Genomic DNA, 23,230 nt, shown 5'->3' on the forward strand with positions numbered 1-23,230 from the left:
CTGTGTCAGAGCTGGGCTGTAACGCTGCTGCTGCTGGTATGACACTGGTGTTTTTGCCGTTGCTCTTGTTTGCAGATCATTGCCTACCAGCCCTACGGGAAGTCGGTGGATTGGTGGGCCTTCGGAGTCCTGCTCTATGAGATGTTGGCTGGCCAGGTGACTGAGTTTGAGTTGACTCCTCTGGGCTGGGTCCTGCTCCACGGTGAGCACAGGCTGCCGTGGGATTTGGCACGTGGGTGTGGCAGCTCCTCGAGCTGGGGGTGGCACTGGCGGCACAGCCCCGGGACTGCGGTGGCAGGACTCGTGTGGCACACCCGGGGCTGGCTCTGTGGCCAAGGACCAGAGCAGCCCCCGGGAGCTGTGGGCTCCAGGAACGCCCCTGAAGCTGTGCCTGCTTGGCTCTAGGCCCCCTTTGAGGGAGAAGATGAAGATGAGCTCTTCCAGTCCATCATGGAGCACAACGTCGCCTACCCCAAGTCCATGTCCAAGGAGGCAGTGGCCATCTGCAAAGGGGTAAGGGCTGGGCTGGGTCCTCTGCTGGGCTGGGGGAGTGTGGGGAGCGAGAGCCTGCCCCCCTGGGCTCCCAGCCCACCCCCCAGCTCCCAGCATGGCCAGGGTCTGACACTCCTGGGTTCTGGTGCCTGCGCCCTGCAGTGCTAAAGCCACAGCTTGTGCTGCTGTGTGTGTACTAGACCCAGGTCAAAATAACACCTGCATCCTCCCCGTGCCCCTGCACCCAGCAGAAATACAGCTGGGGCTGGGGCTGGGGCTGGGGCTGGGGCTGGGCTGGGGCTGGGGCTGGCCTGGGGGCAGGGGAGGGCCAGGAGAGAGCTGGGGTGTTGGCTGGAGGGTGGGAAGGGAGGGCTCCTGCCCAGACACCCTGTGCCCCACCAGGTGAGGACAGGGCAGCTCCGTGAACCTTTGCCTGGAATGAAAAATGATGCTCAGGGAAAATGGATGTGATTCCCAAACGGTTTTGCTAAGATCAGATACAAAACCTTCATCCTTCCACTTAGCTGTGATAAGTTGCCCTTCAGGACAACCTGAAGCTCTGCTGGTGTCTCCAGGAGGTCAGGGCAGCATTTTCATTATCCTGTCTCTTAATTTGCAGCAAAGCTCTGCCTTGCCCAGCACACCAAGCTGGGCTCTCCATGGACTGGGCCTAGGCCTGACTTAATTGCAGCCTGAGTTAATTTGGGATGTGATGGATAAAGGCTGGCGAGGTCCTGATGTTGTTCTGTGCGCTTGGGACTGAGCCTCATCTCACCCCCCAGTGCCACACACTGCTATAAATAAGTGTTTGTGTAGGAATTTAAGAAATGTTTGCTTATAATAGTTAATATTGAAAATATCTGAATGTTCTCTATCTCAAAATAGTGTTTCTATCTACAAATGACACATCCTGCGCTTCACGCTCCCACTGCGGCATTTCAGAGCCTCTTCCTGGCGTTGCCAGGATTCTGAGCTGGTGTTAAAGAGGAATAGTCACTCGTCCCGTGGGGAGAAGCTGCTGCAGGAGTTCCCACCTGGAATGGGGCACAGAGAGGGGGTGCTGCCCTGCCACGGTCAGCAGGGTGCAGGAAAATCAAGCCCTTAATTCAGAAACCACCGGGTGGTTGGAGGGGGATTCCCACAGAGGCTGCCAGCATCTCCCATCCCCTTGCTGGCGTTGTTTGGGATGTAAAGGGAAAATCCAGCGTGTTCCTGGTCAGGCAGGGGCTGGGGGACACTGAGAGCTGCTGAGCATCCCCAGGGGCTGGAGCAGGGCCCAGGCTCAGGGCTGGCTGTGGTTGCTGCTGCACCAGGCACAACGTGCTGCTGTAAATCAACGAGCAGGGACGGCCACTGCAGCGGCTGCTGGGCGTAGCTGCCACGGCTCTTCTCCCTCTGGAGATGGGAGCCTGCATGGGAGGATATCTGGGCAGGCACCGGGGGTTGGTTCTCCTTAAATTCCCGTGGGTTTTTCTAGCAGAGTGGTGGTCCCCTCTGTTATTGTTGTTTCAAAACATCCTGACATTTTTTGCCACCACCAAACTGCCACACCAGAAACTTTAATTAACACTCTGTGTGGGATTTATGAAATGTTTAGTAGGCTGGGATCTAAGTGTTTACGTCTTCCCCTGGAATACAGGGGATCATGTCTTGATGAGCTGCACCGAGCTGTTTGTGTTGGGTGTGGCAGGGCTGCCAGCAGGGCACAAACCCAGTGGGGAGCTGGAGAAAGCCCTGCCCTGAGCTGTGAGGGGTTTGGGGTTTCACCACCGCGTTCCCCAAACCCATTCTGTTGTTCCCCTGCGGTTTCACTCCGATGTGCTGGTGCCAGTCACCCCTTCCTGCTGCACTGCTGGGAGGTGGAATGTGTTTGCTCCTGACCTCTGGGCCCCAGCAGAGCCCAGAGCCAGGTGCAGGTCAGGGATCCCCAGCTGGGCAGCAAACGGGAGCGTTCCCCAGGCTCGGGGACTCGCCAGGCAGCAGCAATTACCGGGCCAAGGGCAGCAGTGCCCTGCCCTGCTGGCAGCTGGGATTTGTCTGCAGGCTCACCTCAGAGCTGTGTCCGTGCCCAGGCTGGCTCTCCTGAGCCCCGGGTTGGCTCCCAGGAGCCTTTCCCACCCCACAGGAGGGGTTTGGTGGTGCCTGGGCAGAGCAGCCCTTGCCAGGGCCGCAGCTCGTCTGTGGCTGCCAGCTCCCTCTTTCATCTCTGCCTGATAGCAAAGGCACGGGAAGTTTTCCACAGTGCTTTGGGAATAGTTACAGGTGTTTTGGGTGGCATTTCCCCTGGTGCTGCTGCCACAGTGTTCGAGAGGCCAGGACGTGTCACCTCTGCCACCTTCCCAGGCTTCTGGGATTTGTTCTTGGGTTTTTATTTTATAGAGGGCTGTGTGCTGCAGTGCCAAGGGAAACTCAATTATTAATGACAAACAAGTTGGAAAAACATTCTTGCTTTTGTTTTTTGGTGGCCCCTGGCCCCTCCCTCCCTGGCCCTCCAGCCTGGCTCCCTGCTGGAGGACGGGCTCTGCAAGGCTGATGCTGATGCCAGTCACATCCTCGCCCTGAGCAGAGGCTGGAAAATCCCTGGCCCAGCCTGCAGAGCCTGCCAGGCCCTTGCTGTTTGTAGAAGGGCTTTCCAGGGAGATGCTGCCTCATGGAAGCTGCTCTCCATCACTCTTCCAGCTGCAGATGCTGCCACAGCTGGAGCCAGGGATGTAGAGGCGTTTGCTCACAGAGCAGTTGGTGGCTCTGCTTTAACCTTGTATTTGTTGGAGGTTTTTTGTCTTTTCAGGGTTTTAGGTTTGGGGGTTTTTTTCCCAGGGTTTCCCTTGCTTTCAGTGCCCTGTTGCAGCTGTTAAAGATGGGCTTTCCTGAGCAAGTTTGCTTTGTGCCCTGGGGGTGGCAGGGCTGCTGGGAGGTGCCTCAGCTCCCCAGTGTGAGCACTGGCACCTCCTGTCCCTCCCGGGGCTCTCACAGCCCCCCAGCCCTGGGACACAGAGCCAGGCTTGCTGCACAGCCCTGGCATCAGGATGAACTGCCCTGCCCTTAATAAAGCAGTGCTTTTGTTACAAGTATAAAGCTCATATTCTCCATCCTTATCAGCGTCTTGTGAATCTCTGGGATCTCCATCTGATCTCGGAACGTGGCTCAAACCTTGCCCCAGGATATTAATGATATTAATGTTGTACAGCTGCCTGCAGTTCCTGGGGCCCCTTTCCCTTCTCGAGCCAGTGAAGAGGAGAAGTTTAGATGATAAACAACATTAATGGACTGTTTGTGCAATTTCTCCTCCAAACTGACTCTCTCATTAGAAATCCACCTCGTGTCCGTGCTGCCACAGCTCCAGAGGCGAGGGGGTTCTGCTCCCAGGGCTGATGGAAGTTTTGGAGGGCAGACTGTCCATCTTGAAGGGGCAGTGGGGTTTACAGTTAACTCTGCAGATGCTGAGAGGTTTGTGCCAAGCAAAGGGACCGCTGGGCAGCTCCCCTGCTGCAGCCAGGTGCTGAGGGAGCCCTGCCAGCACCCCGGGGTTGTTCCTTGGCAAACCACTTTCATTCCCAGATGGAAAGGGGGTGTGCCCATGCCACCGGTGCTCATGTGCCTGCCATCTGCACAGTCTGCTCTTGTAAAGCATTGTCAACCTTCCCTGTCCCTGAGTCACTCCAGCTTCTTCCTCAGTGCCCTGTCCTTGGAGCCCCAAAGGCATCTCTGACAGAACAAGAGGACACAGCCTCAAGCTGCGTCAGGGAAGGCACAGGTTGGATATTAGGAAAAAAATTTCACCAAAAGAATAATAAAGTTCTGGAATTGTCTTCCCAGGGAGGTGGTGGAGTCACCATCTCTGGATGTGTTCAAAAAAAGGCTGGACAAGGCACTTGGTGCTATAGTCTAGTTGAGGTGTCAGGGCACAGGTTGGACTTGGTGATCTTGGAGGTCTCTTCCATCCTCATTATTCTGTGGTTCTGAGGAGGTGGGACTCTGAGATGAGGTGTCCAGCCAGGAAACGCAGCTCCCTGGGGACCTCTCAGAGGGGGCATTCTGGGGAGCAGTGGGACATGCTGTGACTGTCTCCTGCCTCCTATCCCCAGCTGATGACCAAGCACCCCGCCAAGCGCCTGGGCTGCGGCCCCGAGGGGGAGCGGGACATCAAGGAGCACGCCTTCTTCCGCTACATCGACTGGGACAAGCTGGAGCGCAAGGAGATCCAGCCCCCCTTCAAGCCAAAGGCTGTAAGTGTGCCAGGGCCGTGTCCCACTGCCAGGGCCCAGTGTCCCACTGCCAGGGCCGTGTCCCACTGCCAGGGCCGTGTCCCACTGCCAGTGCCCAGTGTCCCACTGCCAGGGCCGTGTCCCACTGCCAGTGCCCAGTGTCCCACTGCCAGCTCCCCCAGTGTCCCACTGCCAGGGCCCCAGTGTCCCACTGCCAGGGCCTCAGTGTCCCACTGCCAGCTCCCCCAGTGTCCCACTGCCAGGGCCGTGTCCCACTGCCAGGGCCCAGTGTCCCACTGCCAGGGCCCCATTGTCCCACTGCCAGGGCCCCATTGTCCCACTGCCAGGGCCCAGTGTCCCACTGCCAGGGCCCCCAGTGTCCCACTGCCAGGGCCCCATTGTCCCACTGCCAGGGCCCAGTGTCCCACTGCCAGGGCCCCCAGTGTCCCACTGCCAGGGCCCCATTGTCCCACTGCCAGGGCCCAGTGTCCCACTGCCAGGGCCCCATTGTCCCACTGCCAGGGCCCCATTGTCCCACTGCCAGGGCCCAGTGTCCCACTGCCAGGGCCGTGTCCCACTGCCAGGGCCATGTCCCACTGCCAGGGCCCCCAGTGTCCCACTGCCAGCTCCCCTCAGTGTCCCACTGCCAGGGCCCCATTGTCCCACTGCCAGCTCCCCTCAGTGTCCCACTGCCAGCTCCCCTCAGTGTCCCACTGCCAGGGCCCCATTGTCCCACTGCCAGCTCCCCTCAGTGTCCCACTGTCGGTGGGTTTTTCCTCCCTTTTCCTCAGCTCTTTCTTGTCTTTAATCCCAGCTTTATTTCACCGCCCGGCTCAGCTCTGTGCCTGGGTGGGCAGTGGAGCTGGGGCTCACCACAGCTCCTCTCCAGGGTGGAAGGAGGCTGGAGCCTGGCTCCAGGATGCCCTGGCTGCTCCTCCTCAGCCCTGCCCGGCTCTGCTGAGAGAAGAGCTGGGAGTGCAGCCTGGGGGAGCGGGCAAACCCCGGCGGAGGCAGCAGCAACGGGAAAACTCAAGAGACAGGAGTGCTCGAGTGCTCCTTGCCCAGCTGTATTTGCAGTGACATCTGTCCCTGTGACACCAGTGCAGCGGTGCAGCCTGAACCCCAGTGTGGGTGTCCCTGCCCACAGAGCTGCTCTGTGTCCCCAAACTCTGCATGACCCCGTGTTGTCCCTGCTCTCCCTGCCCTTATGTACACACAGGAACAGGGGTGTCCCTCCCTGGATTTGTCCATTTTTCTCTCTTTGTCCCTGGGGGACTGGCAGGCTCACAGCAGCCTCTCTGTGGTGCTCCAAGTCCTTAAGGCTTGGATTGTTCTCGTGCTTCCCCCCGGGTGCCTGCTGGCTGCAGTGCCCCAGATGGGCACTGGTGTTTCACAGAGAGCTGAATCCACACCGAGTCTGCTCCCGTGGCTGACATTTGTGATCAGTGTGGGGACATTCCTTATTCCATCCTCCCGGGCCAGCTCAGAGTGCAGGAATGCTCCGTGTGTTTACCTGCAGCCTCCCTGTCCCTCTGCCCATAACAACCTTCCTTTTCCTCTGCTTTACAGATGCCCTGCTCGTTTGGGGGGCCCCCTTTGGTGCTTGGAAAAACTCTGCTTCCAGGGAAAACATGGAGGGGGACTTCCTTTGGCGGCGGGTGCTCGGTGCCTTTAGCTCTGCTCTCTCTCTTGCCTCTCTGCTCCAGCAGGATTTTTCCTCCCACAGCTCCTTTCCTGGCTGATCAAAGTGCAGTGAAACACCCCTGTGGTGGCTGGCAGAGCCTCCACAGCCCCAGGGATGCTGCCTGGGGAGCTGCCCCTGGCCCCGGGGCTGCCCTGCCTGTGGGTGGGGCTGATGCCCGAATTTCGGGCAGGTGTTTTTTGGCAGGTTCTCTGCTGGCAGCGCTGCTGTCCTCGCTGAGAGGACAGCCTGGGCTGTGCCCACGCCTCGGAGGGGCAGTGGCCTGCTCTCCCTCCTGCCCAGGAGTGGGCAGACACGGGATGGGCAGCACAGGAGCCCGGGTTGCTGCCTGCTTGCCTTTCCCTGCGAGGGCAGGGAACCTTCAGGGCCCTGGAACAGCATCACTGGGAGAGCTGTAACTTTGCTATCAAAGTGCAGCATGTGGAAGTGTTTGGGGCTGTTTGTGCCCCCCCTGATTTGTTGTCTGGGGGTGGGATCTGACCCTTGTGCCAGGGATGCTGAGGTACAAGGGGGGATCCAGGAGCTCTGGCTGTGGAGGGATCCTGCTCCACACCCGGAGTCACTGAAGGGGCACCATTGGGTTATTCTGCAGAAGTCCCTGTCTCCTGAATCTGCAGCTTCTGCCATCTCCCACCTCTGTGTGCATGTTCCAGTGAAGCTGCTGCTGCTGTGTCCCCTGCACCCAGCTCTCTCTTCCTGAGCAGGTCCCCAGTGCCACTGCCTGCCCTGGGCAGGGCATTGGTGTTTGGTGCTTTACAGTGAAGAGCAACGGAATTCCATCAAAAGCACTTTCTTACTGCTCTGCTGCTTTAAACTGTGCAAATTTTGTCCTCTTTTAAATGTCTCCTTTCTTTAGAAATGCCTCTGACACCAGCCCTGGGAGGGGAGGGGGACTGTAAGCTGCTGGCTGTCGCTGGCGCCCGGAAAATTCCCTGTTTGATAGGACAGGGAGATTAAGAGCAGCTGATTTGGGATTTAGGGAGGATTAAGACAACTCAGGTACCTGCTGATAGCTGATATTTCTCCAGCAGTGCCTCTGTGCTGGGAAAAGCTGTTTCTTTGGTGCCAGCCGTGAGCGCAGGGCGGAGCAGCAGGGATGGGAACAGGGCTTGGACACTGCTCGGGGCGTTTGGGGGTGACAGGGGAGATGTGGCCCGGTGTTTGTGACCTGTGATTGCCCTGGTGGCCACAGCAGGGCCAAGTGCTGCAGCACGGGGGATTGGTGCTGGCCTGGCTCTTTGCCTTGGCTCAAGTCTGTTTTGTTTTCCTTTTATTTTTTTATAGTTGGCATCTGTAAAGGTCAGGCTGCAGTAATTGTCTGCATCCAGAGCTTCAAAATAAGGAATAAGATGCAAATGGGGGCTGGGAGTCAGCCCCCACCCGTCCCCAGCCTTCCCCTCCTGCAGTCCATGCTCAGCCCTGGGGACAGCAGCCAAGGGGAGCAGAGCCCCATCCAAATTGTCTCCAGGCTCCCTTTGCTTCTCAGAGGCACCATGAGTTCATGTTTGCTGTGAGCTCAGCTGCTCAGCCCCTCCTGGTCCCCTCTGCCCCCTCTGCCCCCTCTGCCCCCTGCCCCACGGATCTTCTGGCCACCTTCCTGTGTTCTGTGGCCCCTCTGCAGTTTGGGGTGGGGGCACAGGGGGGTGCAGGGGTTCCTGGGGCGTTCTCAGTGCCTGCCCAGCCCTGCTGCTGGGGAGGGATCCACAGCCCTCCCCAGAGCTCCATCATTTCCCACCGACAGGCAGCGGAGGCTGCAGCCTGCGCCTGGCCCGAGCTCCGAGCCAATTCCTCAATTCCCAGGAGCTCCTGTGCTGCTTTGTGCTTGATTAACCTTTATCACAGAGTCAGGAACAAGACAGATCAGGGGCTGGCTTGTCTTTGGTGCTTCTGACGTGGGGCTCTGCTTGGCTGCTCCCTGCTCTGGCTGGTGCATAACAATTCCTTTCCTGGGTCTGCAGTTACCCTGGGAGTGTATTTACACTCCCCTGCTCTCCCTGTCTCTCGTTGAGATAATTATTGTTTTTGGTATCTAATTACTCCTTTACTTTACATAAAGCCTAGTGATTTGAAAAGTCTCATTTTGAAAGCACTGAAATCACACAGCAGAGCCCAGGATTATTCACAACAGCATGGGGGGGGCAGTTAAAAATGGCTTTTCATCTAATAATTTTTAATTGCATAAATTAATTTCCCCCTAACTTCTCGGAGTTAATTAATATTGAAAGGCCACTTACAGACCTGGATGTGTAAAAACACCAGTTCCATGCATAGGGGGTTTTGTAGCCTTAGTTCAGCCTGTACAGGGCGAGTTCTAATGTTTGCATAAGTAATTTCCTAATTAGATGGGATTTAAGGATTGAGGGGCTGACACTGGGCAGGTGGATGTGCTGAGGTTAAACATCTCTGGTAATCCAGGCAGGGTTTGCTCTGGGAGAGCCAGAGTAAAGACTTTGGGATTTCCCAGACTATTCAGCCTCTGTGTACAGTGTATTAGGCAGGAGCTTGGCTTTTTCCCTGGGCGAGGGAGGCTCCTACACTGAGCCCTCGCAGTGGATGCTCCCTTTGGCAGCAGCAGGGATAAGGGGTGTGCTGCAGCACCCCAGCCTGGAGCCAGGCACAGGTGAAAGGCACCACTGTCCCCCCTGGCCAGCACAGGCACCCCCAGTGTGGCCCCAAGGTCGTGCTGTGACCCAAATGCCCCTAAATGAGATTGCCAGAAGAGCCCTGATCCTCCCCAGGCTGCAAGGAGCCAATTTCCTGGCCCAGGGCAGCACCAGGAAGGTCAGACATGCCCAGGAGATGCCTGCAAGGCCGGTGGGATTGTGGCTGTGCCACTGGTTTGGGACAAAACCCTGGGAAATCGAGGGTGTCCAGCACCTCCCCTTGGCACTGGGAACGAGGGTGGGTGGCAGCAGCATCCTCAGCTTCTTATGGTCCTTGATTGCATCCCAGGGATCAATGGCAAATATTTTATTGGGCCTTTTGTCTCTATTTGAAATCAAGCAGGGAGGTGATTAAATACAAGGCCATCTTTGGAGCTGACAGGTTTATTTCTGCAGCTCAGGAGGAAAAGCCATTCTGTGCTGGCTATAAATATTAGACAGGACACCCTGGGATTTATGTGAGATAAATTCCCACCCTCCCCCTTTCTCCAGTCAGGATGGAGGGATGCCTGCACATTAATATCAGACTAAAATGAGGACAATTTTTCACTAGATGGCTTTAGATAAATGTAAAAATTCATATGGCATCTGTGTCCATTAAGCAGGAGCTCAGTTTGGGAAGCTGTAAAGAAGGTGCCCGTGCAGACAGTGACCTTTGCTGCCTGGAGCTGCAGGATCCTCCCTGCTTCCCTCATCCAGGGCTGGGCCAAACCTGGAGCCTGGAACTCCCCTCCTCCAGGCCTTGGGGTTGGGCTGGGATGTGCCCTCTATGAACTCAAAGATAGTTTTCAACTTTAAAGTACTGATTTTACCCATCCATTTTATCTGCATCCAAACAGGAAGTCCATAAATTCCACCCAGCAGGGCAGGAAATACCACGGATAGATGCAACTTTTCAAATTTTCCATCCACATATTCTTACCTCACTGCGTGATAGTGGGAGATCCTTGCTTGCCAATTTCACATTAAAATATATTTGTGCTTCCTATTCCAATAACTGGCAGCCTCTCATCAGGATTAATTTTCCAATCCTTCTGAGGGGGTTGCTGGTTTGATTTTTTGGTTTGATTTTTTTCCTAAGACAGCACGTTTCCCTGCAGCCACAAGGCAGGCAGTGCTGTCAGACACGGCACGTGGGCTGCCCCGAGGTCTGCTGAGGCTGCCAGGGGGTGGCAGCGGGGCTGGGGGCCTTGGGGGGGCTCTGGGTGTGCCCTGGGAGCTGCTGGGCTCGGCAGGGGAGCCCTGCCAGGGCTGGCACAGCCCGGATGAGCCGCAGCACTGCAGCCTCCCCACCATCCTGCCCCCAGGCTGTGCCACCCTGGCCAGCCCAGCCTGGCTCCTGTGCCCTGCCTTTGGCTGCCGGGCTCTGTGGAGCCCAGCTCCCCCTTGCAGGCTGCAGTTGCTGCTTTGGTGTCGATGCAATGGCTTGGGGAAGGCATTGCTGGGCTGTGGCTGACTCTGACATCTCAAACATCTCCTGCTCAGCCCTCGGGCTGGGCCTGATCTGTGCTGTGCTGTAGAGCCCAGGAGAGGGGCAGGGCTGGAGCCAGCCCTGCTGAGCTCAGGCCTTGGGGAGCAGAGGCTTAACCAAGCCAGACCACAAACGTGATGACGTGGCCTTAGCAAGGCAAGGGTAGCACGGTGCCCATGCTGGAGGGGCTGGAGCTGGACTTAAATCCACTCAAGCTTTGCTCCTTGAGTTTGTGTAGAGGTTTGAGGAGGGCAAGTGTCTCACGTGGTGCTATGAGGACATACAAGAGCTGCCAAAGGAGCAGCCCGTCAGAGGCTGATGGATATTCATGTTGTCTTCCCTGAAAGCTCTGAGCAGAGGAGGGAGCTGGGAAACATGGACTTCTGCATGTGTTTGTCATTAATATTTTATTATATTTAGTTTGATGTTTATTAAAAATGCAAATCTGTTTACTTAACAAATGAAAGTTAAATGCCCAGGAAAAACTGTGGCAGCGCTTGGAGCGTGTTCTCCCTGGGGCAGTGGGAGAGAGGCCCGGGGGCCTGGGAGGTGCTGCCTGGGCAGCTCCTCTGAGGAAGCAGAGCCTGCAGAGCTCTGGCTGGGTGTGACAGTGGACAGGAGGGTGTGACAGGAGGGACAGTGGCCAGCCCTTGTGGCAGAGTCCCCGGTGCCAGCCGTGGGGATGTGACATGTGGGTGACAGGCAGGGATGGAGCCTGGTCTGTGGCTGTGCAGTGACCTGGCATCCACCTGATCCCAGCTGCTGCTGGTATTCCCTTCAATCAGGGTTTGCAGCCTGGGAAGCTACAGGAGCCTTGTCTCGCTTGCTGAGAAATTAAATCATGTTTTTGGCACCACTGGGGACCGTGAGGCCGTGGGCCATCGTGGTCTGACTGGACTGTAGGGGAGGGACAGCCCTGGGAATCAGAACCATGGAATCCCAGACTGGTTTGGCTTGGAAGGGACCTTAAATCCCATCCAGTGCCACCTCTGCCATGGCAGGGACACCTCCCACTGCCCCAGGCCCTGTCCAGCCTGGCCTTGGGCACTGCCAGGGGTGGGTCCTCTCCTCTCCTCTGAGCAGTCCAGCCACGATGGAAACCCCCTGCTCCTGGACACCTCCTGGGAAGGGGGGATGCCCTGCGAGCAGGTGCCAGGTGTGTGTGTGGGCGAGCCATCGCAGCCCATCTCATTCCTGCTGCATTCCGTGGCACAGCCGGGGTTTGCCGTGCCGTGCCATGCCGTGCCATGCCGTGCCATGCCCTCGTGACTAACAAAGTGTGTTCTGCACCTTGCCCCGTGGTGCAGCCCCATCCCACGCTTCCTGCCCCACCCACCACCGCTCTTTTCTCCTCTCATAGTGCGGACGCAATGCTGAAAACTTCGACCGCTTTTTCACCCGCCACCCGCCCGTGCTAACGCCTCCCGACCAGGAAGTCGTCGGGAACATTGACCAGTCAGAATTCGAAGGCTTTTCCTTTGTTAACTCTGAGTTTTTTAAGCCTCAAGCCAAGAGCTAAGTTGCTGTGCGGATCTCATCGCTGCGTCTGCCATCGGTTCCAGCTGCTGTTGTGGTGACACATTCCATCGCAAAACTTGCATCCATGGGCTTGCTTTAGTGACCATATTTCAAGTGTCTTCCTGGTGTTTGGGGTGTCGCTGGAGGGGAGTGATGTGCAAGAAATGCTGCAAATGGGCTTTTGTAACATTTTGTTTGTAGAAAATGGGAGCAGCTCAGTGGGTGACAGAACGAAAATGGTGACACGGTGACAGCTGGGAGGAATCCCTTCATCATGTGCTTTAATTCGTGCTCTTTCCTTTTTCCAGTGTTTTAAATAATTATGAAAATTTAATATTTAGCCTTCTTAGCCTTCGTGGCAAAGTAAGTGTTTTTAATGAGACCATTCCCCAGAGTCTCTCTCCTCCCAAAAGCTCTGGAGAGCCAAGGTGCTGTTCTGGCTCCTTTTCTGGCCGTGTCCTGCTGTGTGTCCAGCCCCACCACAGCTCCCCTTCCCTGCACCAAGGCTTTGGGCCGGCTGGGTCCCCAGCAGTGGGAGAAGTTATTCAGGAAGGCAGAGCTGCCGTTGGCAAAGATTTCTCCTGATTGTGCAGTTTCTAAGTAGCATTTTTTAAAATCAAAGCAAATATCCTGTGGTAAAAGGGAAATTTGGAAGAGCTGGTTCTGAATCCATGGTCATCCTAGTAAACACCACCAACATCCATTCTGTAGTGAAGCTTTTTCTTCTTTTCAAATGCCAAAGCCATTGATGGAGTTTGTTACCTGTGCTTTAAATGTGTCAAAAATGGTATTGACCCAAAGGGGAGATACTTAACTCTGACCAGTATTGTGAATTCTGATATGAAGTGTGTAAAGACGCTTGTTTCAACGGATACTTCTTAAAAATTGCCCAAGTTTTGTTTCTGGCATCAAAGGAAACATTTCAGGAAGGGTGAATTTCTCTTGAAAGGACAACGATCACGCTGCTTCCTTTTATACCCTTGCAGATGTTCGTGGGCTGTCACTGTATCAACCTGCTTGATTTGTAATGTGCCAATTAACTTTTTTTTTTCTGATACCGATTATAAAATAAAAGGTGAGAAAACCCGCCCCAGAAACCTGCATGTGTTTGGCAATAATGAGTTTCTGCAGTTCAGCGAGGTGATTCCTGCCGACAGCCGGGGCTGGAAGCAGCCCTGGCTGCTGGGGGATGCTGGCTCAATCGCGGCGGTGGAGCCGCGGCTCCTTCTTGCTCTGCGTTTGTCCCAAAAATCCGAGGTGGGATGTACTGGAAGCATCATCCGGGAGGGAGCGACTGCCCGCAGCCTCCTGCAGCAGCCCACGCTGCGCAGCGCCCGCCCGGGCTCCAGCACGGCCAGGGAAGGAGAAGTTTGTGTGGATGAGGCCGGCAGGAAGGACACAGCGAGGTGAGGACACGGCTGAGGCCGGCAGGAAGGACACAGCGAGGTGAGGACACGGCTGAGGCTGGCACAGCACTGGGGATCTCTGGCAGCACCTTGAGCAGAGCCGACTGCGGCATCGCCTCGCACTCCCCGAGCTGCAGAGCCCGGCGTGACTCATCCACCCCTGCCCGCTCTCCCAGCAGCACTTGTTAGAAGCGATTGGCACTTGCAGCTAAAGAGGGATTACGGGCTCCTGTTCACCTCCCTCCTGCCTCTGGGAATCCGCCTCTGCCAAGCTCCGCGGGTCCGGGCGCTGCAAGGCTGTTCCGAGAGGTCCCGAACGTCGGCGGGAGCCGATCCCGGCAGCCCTGGAGCTGTGCCGCAGGGAGGGGGCTCAGGGCAGCGCTCAGGGAGGATCCCCATCCCTGGGGCCAGGCAGAAATGCTGCTCGGGCCAGCCGTACCTGGGCACAGTGCCACGGGCACTGGGGCCACGCCGTGCCACCACCGTGCCACCAGCACACCACCCCGCTGTGCTCCTCGTCACCTCCCAGAGTCAATTCACCCATCGCTGGAGGCACTTTCAGCCCTGATTGTCCCCTGCGCTCCCCTCTCTCCGTGAGACCCACACAGCCGTTCCCTGCCTGTTCCCGGACTGTTCATCATCTTGACAGAGGCCAAATTGCCACCAGCTCAGGCAGAATTCAAGGTAAGACACCAGCAACCCGCACTTTGCCGTGCTCAGCTTCCAGCCAAGGCCCCAAGGAGTGGGGGGCTGCTGGAGAGGGCAGTGCAGGGGAGTGGGCTGCCCTGAGCCCCCTCCCGGGCACATGGCAGCCTCTCCCAGAGCCTTCTGCTGCCAAAAAGCAGCAGCAGCAGGATTTTCCCACTCCAGGGCTCCCAGGCTGATCATTCCCAAGGGCTGGGGATCATGGTGGCAACTTGCAGCAGTCACATGTGGATGTGTCATTCCCTTTGCAGCACCCCAAAGCTTTCCTGCTCAGGAGAAGCTCCTGGCTTGGTGGGACAGTGCTGTCCTGGCCCACGTTGCTTTGGATGGATGTGGCCTTCAGGAGCCACGTGGTCGTCTCAGAACTCTCCAGGAGCCTGGGGCCACTTTCCACAGAGAGACCCCGAGCACAGCCACGGCCGCTCAGCCCCGGAGCACCTGGGGGACCCTGCTGCCATCGAGGTGGGCTTGTCCTCGCATCCCGACTGCTTCACCCTTTGCCTGCAGAGCTCTGCACCTGAAGTTGACCCTGCCACCCTGCCTGCCCTTCCCTGCTCCTGCTCTGTGCCCCCAGATCCACATCTCCTTCCTTCTCTGTGCTGGAGAGAGGAGCCCTGCAGGGCGTCTGGTGCCCAGGGCCCGGCTGGGAGCCGCAGGCGCCGGGGCCCTGCGCAGCATCGCCGCGTGCTCACGGCCTGACAGCACAGCCACGGCCTGCCTCTTCTCCTGCCTCCTCTCTCGGCTCCTTGAGCTTCAGCCAGACCTGTTTTCTTCCCACCTCGTCTCTTCTCCATCATCCTTGGCTTTTCCTGATCTTCCTCCCCAAGGCTAAAGCCATCCTGATGGGATGTCTGCTGTGGCAAGTGGAATCTGCAAGCATCCCCAGAGATCCTGATGCACTGCTGGCTCATGTCCCAGGGCTCAATCCAGCTGCAGCTGGATTGGTTTGGTGCTCCTGGCCTGTCCAGGCTGGCAGGAAAACCTGGCTCTGTGTCCTGGCCATGCTCCTGCTCAAGGCATGAAGGTGCCCCAGTGTCCCACTGGGCCAGGAGGGGCTGCAGGGAGGACACAGCATCTCTCCTGCCAGGTCCTGCAGCAGTGGGAGCTCAGCCATGGGGGGTGGGGTGCAGGACCTGCGGGCCCCCCCAGTTGCTTTCCTCAGTTCAAGCTGGCAGATTAATCCAGGGTTGGAAATCCTGGTGCAGCAGAGCACAGCGAGGACCTGGCATGGCAGTGCCACACTTCAAAGGCAGAGTCTGGGAAAAATGGAAAACAAAGACAGGTTTCTGCCAGGCTGACAGGGCCCTACCTGTGCCATGTGGCAAGCACATTTCTCTCTCTCTCAGGATTTTTTATTGAGGTGCACAGAGAGAAATGTGCTTGCCACAGTGCCACGGCAGGGGAAGGTCAGCTCCAGCAGGGAGCGGGGGTCTCTCCTGTGTAGGGACATGGAAGAAGGGGTGGAGAAGCCTTTTGTCCCTGTTGGCTTTAGTGACGAGGCAGAGCAGAGCCAGTTCCTGGCTGCCAGAGTCCCTCCAGCCCGGTCACTGTGGATGAAGGGCCTGGGGTGCTTGTGCTGTACCTTCAGTGCTCAGTCACCCCTCCAGCCGTGGCTCTGTCACCTCCCACAGCAGGACAGCCCTGAGCCAGGCGCTCTCTGATCTGCAGGGTTTAGAAGAGCAGCCCACGCGCTCCCGGCGCTGGCTCCGCAGTGCTGATAGCAGGTTCCCAGTGCTAATCCTGACACTAACGTCCTTTTTTTCCCTTTTTTGGCTTGGGTGTAGCTGCAAAGTTGTTCTTCTTAAGAAACTGCAAGGAGAAAATGTTGCATATGTGGAATTTTCCTTCTCTGAGGTTTTGAAGTGCTGTGTGTTTTCTCTCTGTACAACCCTGGAGCAAATCACATCCTCCATCAATGAAGCAGTGTTGGTTAACACCATATCATGGCATCATTCAAAAATCAAGCTTAAAGCAGAAAGAGCTCTTACAGCTGATTATTTTGTGCAAATTTTGACATGGTAGTGACTGTTGCTGCCATTTCAAGGCATGTTGCTTCCTCCAGGCTCCTTCCTCCTGTGCAGTGCCGAGCTCTGGTTGCAGTGAGGTTTCTGCATGCTGAGAACTGCTCCGCGCTCTCTCTCTCCCGCAGCAAACAGGACAGGAGGGATGCTCCCTCCCCAACACGGCTCTCACCTGTCCCTCTGTGTCCTGGTCCTGTGTTTCAGGCGTGTTAAACTGGTGTTCTCTTCCTGCTGGTGGTGTGGGGCTGCTTCTGTTCTACAGGGCTGGGAGTTGCTGCTCGGTGGCAGGAGTGTGGAGCGCGGGGACATCGCGGCTCCCTGGGGACAGCGCGGCTCCCCGAGCCCTGCTGCCACCACCCCGGGTGCTGTCACCTCTGGTGCCTCGCCCCTTCCCCAGTTTAACTCTGTGCTTTCCGTTTAACAGAAAGACAAACGCGACACTTCCAACTTCGACAAAGAGTTCACCCGGCAGCCGGTGGAGCTCACGCCCACGGACAAACTCTTCATCATGAACTTGGACCAGAACGAGTTTGCTGGATTCTCCTACACTAACCCCGAGTTTGTCATTAACGTGTAGTCGCGGCGCAGCCCTGTCCTCGCTGGCCCACGCCAGGTCGCCCTGTACATACGACACTAGTCTTCCGGGATTAGCAGTGCAGACACACATCCCCTCCCGCCAAACTCGCCGACCGCTTCTCCTCGGAGCCTCTCCGTGTCCGTGCCACTCGCTAGCTTGGTTTCCCTAGCCGGAGGTGTCCGGGGTGCCAGTTACCGGTCAGTGATACTTCTAGGAGCTATAGTTGGTGGTGACTAATAGAGTTTTTAAACAGAAATATACCAAACTGCTACGGTCTCTGTAATTCTCGCAGTGGGACGCTGAGATCCCAGTGACCCAGCTACCCCCAAAGCGTTGCTGTGGAATGCTAAGCATGGTTGATCGCTTAAAGCGTTGTGCTGAAGCTTGCGATGAGTGTGAGCTTGTCTTAGAGGAGCCTTTTGTTCAAGACATGGATATATTTGATCAGTGTGGAAAAATCTGCTTCTAGACCTCTATTTCCCAATGCATTGTCCATAGGGTCAGCCTGGCCCCCAGCATCCGCCTTCCCTGCCTCGGGCGTTGCGACTCCGAACCACTCCCATGCCAGTTCTTGTAAATCAGAGCAAACCTTTTTCTAAGTGAAAGGTGGGGGGTTTTTGTAACATCTGGAACAGTTTGCAGTTTTGATACGCTCTGTCAGCACTCGCATAAATCTTTCACAGACACTGTCGAGATGTAACAGCTCTGTAAAGGATATTAATATTCTACCAAAACAAAACACATTTATATTCTTGGTTTACAATTTACCAACTGAAAACACGCCCAAGACCAAAGGGCTGCACTGAGGGCTATTTATAATGGAAACTTTTCTACTTTCCACCCTCTGCTATTCTCTTCCAGGCTCCAAACCCATGAATTTCACAGACATCTTGATTTCCCTGATTTCCACCAAATTCCTGGGGGTTTTAGTCAGTAATCATTTTTACAAAATTCTGAGTGAGAAGAGACAATTCCAGCAGCTGCTTGTGAGGCAGAGCCGTGGCGTGCGGGAGGGCAGGGGCAGGCAGGAACGGGCAGGGGCAGGAAGGAGGGAGCAAGGACAGGAAGGAGAGGACAGGGGTGGGCAGGTGAGGGCAGGAACAGGCAGGAGAGGACAGCAGGGAGGAGGGGGGTAGGGGCAGGAGAGACAGGGCAGGGGCAGGGAGAGGTGGGCAGGAGAGACAGGGCAGGGGCAGGCAGAGGTGGGCAGGAGAGACAGGGCAGGGGCAGGCAGAGGTGGGCAGGAGAGACAGGGCAGGGGCAGGGAGAGGTGGGCAGGAGAGACAGGGCAGGGGCAGGGAGAGGTGGGCAGGAGAGACAGGGCAGGGGCAGGGAGAGGTGGGCAGGAGCTGGCAGAAGCAGGAAGAGGAGGGCAGGAACAGGGAGAAGAGGGAAGGAGCAGGCAGGAGCAGGGAGGAACAGGCAGGAGCAGGCAGAGGAGGGCAGGAGCAGGGAGAGGAGGGCAGGAACAGGCAGGATGAAGGCAGGAGTAGGCAGGAGCAGAGAGGAACAGGCAGGAGCAGGCAGGAGCAGGCAGAGGAGGGCAGGAGCAGGGAGAGGAGGGCAGGAGCAGGCAGAGGAGGGCAGGAACAGGCAGGAGCAGGCAGAAGAGGACAAGAGCAGGCAGAGGAGGGCAGGAACAGGCAGAGGAGGGCAGGAACAGGCAGGAACAGGCAGGAACAGGCAGGAGCAGGCAGAGGAGGACAAGAGCAGGCAGGCACTGCCCAGCTGGTGGGTGACCCTGGCTGACTGTTGGGTTGGCAGAGGCCGAGCCCCAGGTGAGCATCCCCCAGTCCCTGTCACTCCGCTCCCGTCCCAGCCCAGAGTGGCTGGTTTGCAGGACCCGGGTGTGTTTTCTGAGCCAGCACTGCTTCTGCTGGATGCAGCCATTCCTCCAGGCCCCAGGGAAATGGGAGGGATTTTATCAATCATGGGAAATTCTATAGAGGAAATTCTAATTTGTAGCTCTTTTATAAACATGAAACTCTACCTTTGGAAATTATTTTTTTTTTCTTTTAATGATTCCTTGAGAACTAGAGGCTGCCAGCAGCTAAGGCACTGTCCCAGTGCTGGGGCCGGCCGAGTGTCCCCTCCCTGTCACCCAGCCACGGGCACTGTCCTGTGCCTGCCGGGGCGAGAGCTGAGCCCGTGGCCTCGGGTGCTGCCCTGGGCTGGAGGAACCCAAACCAAACCCAGAAAAACTGCAAATTGTGCCAGATCGAGGAGGGGCTTTACGAGGGGCTCTGCACCAGGCGAGGCCCAGGGCTCGGGGGCTGGTGGCTGCTGGGGGCTCCCCTGAGCCCGGCAGCCCCGGAGCCATCGCGCCGTCCCCTGCAGACCAGAGCATGTGCGTTCCTGTGACCCTCAAACCTGTTGCTGCAGAATTAGTGTTACTTCAGTGGTGAATGTTTTTCATTTCCGTATCTTCAGCTCTGAAGGCGCTCCCAGGTCTGTCCAGGATGCTGCTGGAAGGTCTCGGGGCTGAGGGGCACCCCGGGGCCGTGGGCACAATGCAGGAGCTGCTGCGGGGGGAGTCACACCTTTTCTGTTTGGAACGTCTGTGTCTGTGGTGGGGTGACACTTGAGCATGGAGCAGGCGCTGCTGGACGCTGAGCAAACTGGGGGGCCTTGGAGGGGACCTGCAGGGAAGCTGGGATGTGGCACCAGGCAGCCTTGGAGGCAGTTTGGGATTGAGATCCACGCTCCAGGGCGAGCTTGGCCAATGCCAGGTCCTCTTCTCAGGACTCATACCTTGAGCATTCCTGACGCTGTCCGTTCTGCTGCTTGCCAAACTCTTATTCCAAGGCTTACTTCCAGATGACCTGTTTCTTCTGTGGAGGAGCGTACAGGGATGTGCCTGGCCCTGCACAGACACTCAGGTCTGTGTGGACTCCTCCAAGGAAGGGCAGAGTGACAGGGGTTGAGTCACAGTTTATGTCATTTGATGATTTCATCTTCAGTGTTGGATGGGGACAGCAGAGCTTTGGGAGGATGCTCAGAGCTGAGCCTCAGGAGAGCCCTGGAGCCCAGGCCCCAGGTGCTCCACAGATGTGTGGAGAAAGCCCAGGAAATCCTTAGGGGATGCAGAGGGAGGGGGCCCTCAGCTCTGGTGTCCCACCTGGATTCAGTGGGACTGGCAGGGGTGTCCCCTGTGGCAGAGGGGGACCCAGAGCCCCGGGGGAGGGCAGAGGAGGGGCTGAGGAGGCAGGACATGCACAGGATGGCACATCCTCACTTTGTCCCACTTGGGTTACACCCCAGTGCTACAGGTAAGTGGGTTCAGGCTCTCAGCTGGTTTCCCCGGCACAGGGTGGATCAGACAGCTGCCCCCGGGGCTGTGCTGAGCCCTTGGCTGCTGGTCTGTGGCAGCTCCAGAACCTGCCCTGCTCCCGCTGCAGTTCCTGGCTGGGAGCTGCTGCTGTGCCTGTGTCCCCTGGCTGGGGCTCTGAGCAGCCCTCTCGTCATGAGACCCATCACCAAAGGAGCTGTCGATCGATTGAATCCATTTAATAAATAAATGGGAGTCCGTGCAGTGGCCAGCCCGTGTAGACAGAGGGAAGGAGAGTGCAGGGCAGTCGATGTGCTCTGATGGTTGTGAGTCCCAGAGCTGTAACCCCAGGGAGGAACCGAGGGGATTGGAGCACAGGACACAAGGATCCCGCTGTTCCCCAAGGCTGGGATTGCACCTGGAGGGTGCAGCCTGCTCACACTGCCAAGTGCTGCAGCTTCTCTGCTGTGGCAGGAGCAGCTGGGGCTGTGTGACCACACGCCTCTGGCTCCATGCATGGGAGTGTCACCTGAGCTGTTTATTTCTGATCACATTCAAAGTGGCAATTAAAACAAGGAGGGAAAAAAAATAGGAAAAAAAAAAAAAAAGAGAAAATGTTTATTGTTGAACAGTTTGTGTTTGTGAATTTGATTTCACCTGCAAGTATTTGATGACTTTTCTACATCCTAGACTACCTGCTGTGTGTTGTCAAACGGTTCTCATGAAGACCTTTTAGATGGGCATATACTCTTGATTCAATTTGCTGCATGTATGAAAAAAAAATAAAATATTTAATTTTAAAGAAACCCTGAGAGCTTGGTTTCCTCTGCCCACGAGACTGGGGACGAGCCGGGGTCCGGGCATGGGGGGCAGGGGTGTCCTGGGGGCCGGGGTCCCCCGGAGGGGCCACAAGGAGCAGGAAATGCTGGGAAATTCCAGGGGTTTGGTGAAAAAGCGGCACAGCTGTGCGGCCGGAGCTGGGCAGGGAGCGCAGCTGCCCGGGGGACAGAGGGGGTGAATTGTCAGTGAATTGCTCGCTGCCCAGTTCCCGAAAGCTGCCCGAGAGGCGCTGCCCACCCCCCAGCAGCAGCTCCGGCCCCTGGGACCGTGCGGGGCTGCGGGGCACGGGGGGGCCGCAGCGGTGGGCGCTGGGCAGGGGGGTCGGGACCCTCTGGGATCCCCCAGCGCCCGCAGGGGCTCCGGGGGCTCCGGGGGCTCCTGGGCCAGGGCACCCTCAGCCGCTGCTCCGCACGTCCCTGCCTTTCTCCGTCCAGGAGCTCCGCTGGGGTGGGAAGTGCCCGCGTGAAACCGGGTGAGTGTGTCGGGAAGGGCTTCTCCCCCTGTCTTTTTGGGGACGTCAGCTAAGCTTTCCGCAAAATATCCTCGTCTCTGCCACCCCTGCGGCTGATGCTTGCCAGGAATACCTCAGCTCGCCTGGGGGTGGGAAAACTGCCCGGCTCAGCCAGCCCTGGCGCTGCGGGCACACCCTGGCATCTCCCCCAGGCTGGGCAGGCCTGGGGTGCCCCCGAGCCCCAGCCCCTGCTCTGCCCCGAGCCGTTCCAGGAAGGCCCCCCCAGCCCAGGAGCGGGGTTTGGGGTGCGTGGCTGAGCCCCTGCCCAGCCTCGCTGCTGTGCCCGTTCCCAGCACGCCGGAACGCTCCTGAGCTTTGCCTCTCCTGGCTTGTGTAAGTGAAACATTTGGTTTTGTGACACTTTCCTTAATTATGGGAGCTAATGACAAAACCATTGTGACAAATGACTCAGCTTTTGATAGTGAAGTTAATTAATTCTGAAGTTAGAGCCTCCATTGGAGTATCTGGAGAAGCCCGATTAGGAAGTGTGCTCACCCAGCGTGACACGGGCAGCAGGAGCCCGGGTCCCCGGGACAGCCAGGTAAAACCCTCCCCACGGCTGGCAAGGATCATCTGCCCGGAGCGAGGGGATTAAAGGCCAGGCATCCTGGTGCCTCCCTCCTGATCCATCCCTCCATCCATCAAAGCATCCAGGGAACGCTGCCTCATTAATGTTGGACTGAGTGACCAGGAGCAGCTCTGCATTGGGTGCTGACCTTCAAGAGCGTCTCCCTGAAGCCATCTTTCATCTCTTTCATTTGCATTACAATCCTGTTTGCCTCATTATTCCTTATCCACTTCTTCTTCAAAGGATTTAAATCAAATCAATTAAATTGTGGCAGGCTGGAGCAGCAGTGAACCTTTCCTTGTGGCTCAGCATGGTCCGGCTGGACCTGACTACAGAATGGGTTTAATCTTCTGCTATTTGTTCTTTTATTGCCTCTGGGCTACCACTGCCCACAGATGCCTTTGTTCCCTGTCCATCCTTCCACCCATCCCAGGCAGACACGCTCCATGTACAGGCTGGTCCTTGCCTGACCTTGGGGAAGGGATTCTCTTCAGGAGGATGGGGAGCTGCTGGCCAAGGAACAGCTGTGGGAGCCCCGGGCCCTGCCGTGATGCTCGCTGTCCTGTGCCATCCCTTTCCATCTCCTCTGCTTGTTTTGTCTGCCCAGGGATTCAAGGGATCATGGAATCATTCAGGCTGGAAACGCTCTCTGAGCCCATCGTGTTCAACTCCAGCACTGCCGAGGCCACCACTAACCCAGGGTCCTATGTGCCACATCTGCACGCCTTTTAACCCCCTCCAGCTGTGGGGACTCCACCACTTGGCAACCCTTTCAGTGAAGAAATTTCCCCAAATATCCAATTTAAACCTCCCCTGGTGCAAATCGAGCCTGTCCCTTGTTCCCTGGGAGGAGACTGACCCCCACCTGGCTGCGCCCTCCTGTCAGGGAGCCAAAGTGTCAGCACAGAGGGGGAAAAACGCTGCAGGAACGTCACAAGTGTTGGCAAAATACCCCGGATCTGGGCACCAGCTGCTGCGAGAGTGGTCGCCTGGGCTCCGGAAGATGCGTGGTGCTGGCCCACACACGGCCACCCCTGCTCCCTCAGCATCTCTCAGAATAAAGAGGCTTAATCAGAATGGATTTCTGTTCCTCCCCTGCTATTTTTATTGCTGCTCAACTGTCGGAAATCCAGCAGGGAGAGCAGAGCTGGTAGGGAATTGCACCGGCTCGCACCGAGCCAGCCAGCTCGTGCCGTGGGCCCTGCGGCTGTGGCACGCGTGGCATCGCTGGCACCCCTGGCAGCTCAGCACACAGGGACAGCCCAGCCTCACCACTGGAGTCC

At 57.1% G+C, this 23,230-nt stretch overlaps 1 protein-coding gene across 2 annotated transcripts in view; it reads left to right on the forward strand.

The window, feature by feature from the left end:
- Positions 1-17,851, forward strand: part of PRKCB (protein kinase C beta) — a 90,868-nt gene extending 73,017 nt beyond the window's left edge. The window contains exons 14-19 of one of the 2 annotated variants that reach the window (XR_008433751.1): positions 76-156; positions 406-513; positions 4,578-4,718; positions 11,894-14,141; positions 14,414-14,624; positions 16,608-16,696. Coding sequence is in view for 1 of the 2 variants with exons in the window: in XM_053957659.1 (XP_053813634.1) it covers positions 76-156; positions 406-513; positions 4,578-4,718; positions 16,608-16,760 (483 nt within the window). In the remaining variant the exon portion in view is untranslated. Of the gene's footprint in view, positions 1-75; positions 157-405; positions 514-4,577; positions 4,719-11,893; positions 14,142-14,413; positions 14,625-16,607 lie in introns of both variants that reach the window. The other variant, XM_053957659.1, reaches the window with a different exon arrangement.
- The last annotated feature ends 5,379 nt before the right edge of the window (positions 17,852-23,230 follow it).

The sequence above is a fragment of the Vidua chalybeata genome, chromosome 16, assembly GCF_026979565.1.
Source record: "Vidua chalybeata isolate OUT-0048 chromosome 16, bVidCha1 merged haplotype, whole genome shotgun sequence".
In the NCBI taxonomy this organism is placed as follows: domain Eukaryota; kingdom Metazoa; phylum Chordata; class Aves; order Passeriformes; family Viduidae; genus Vidua; species Vidua chalybeata.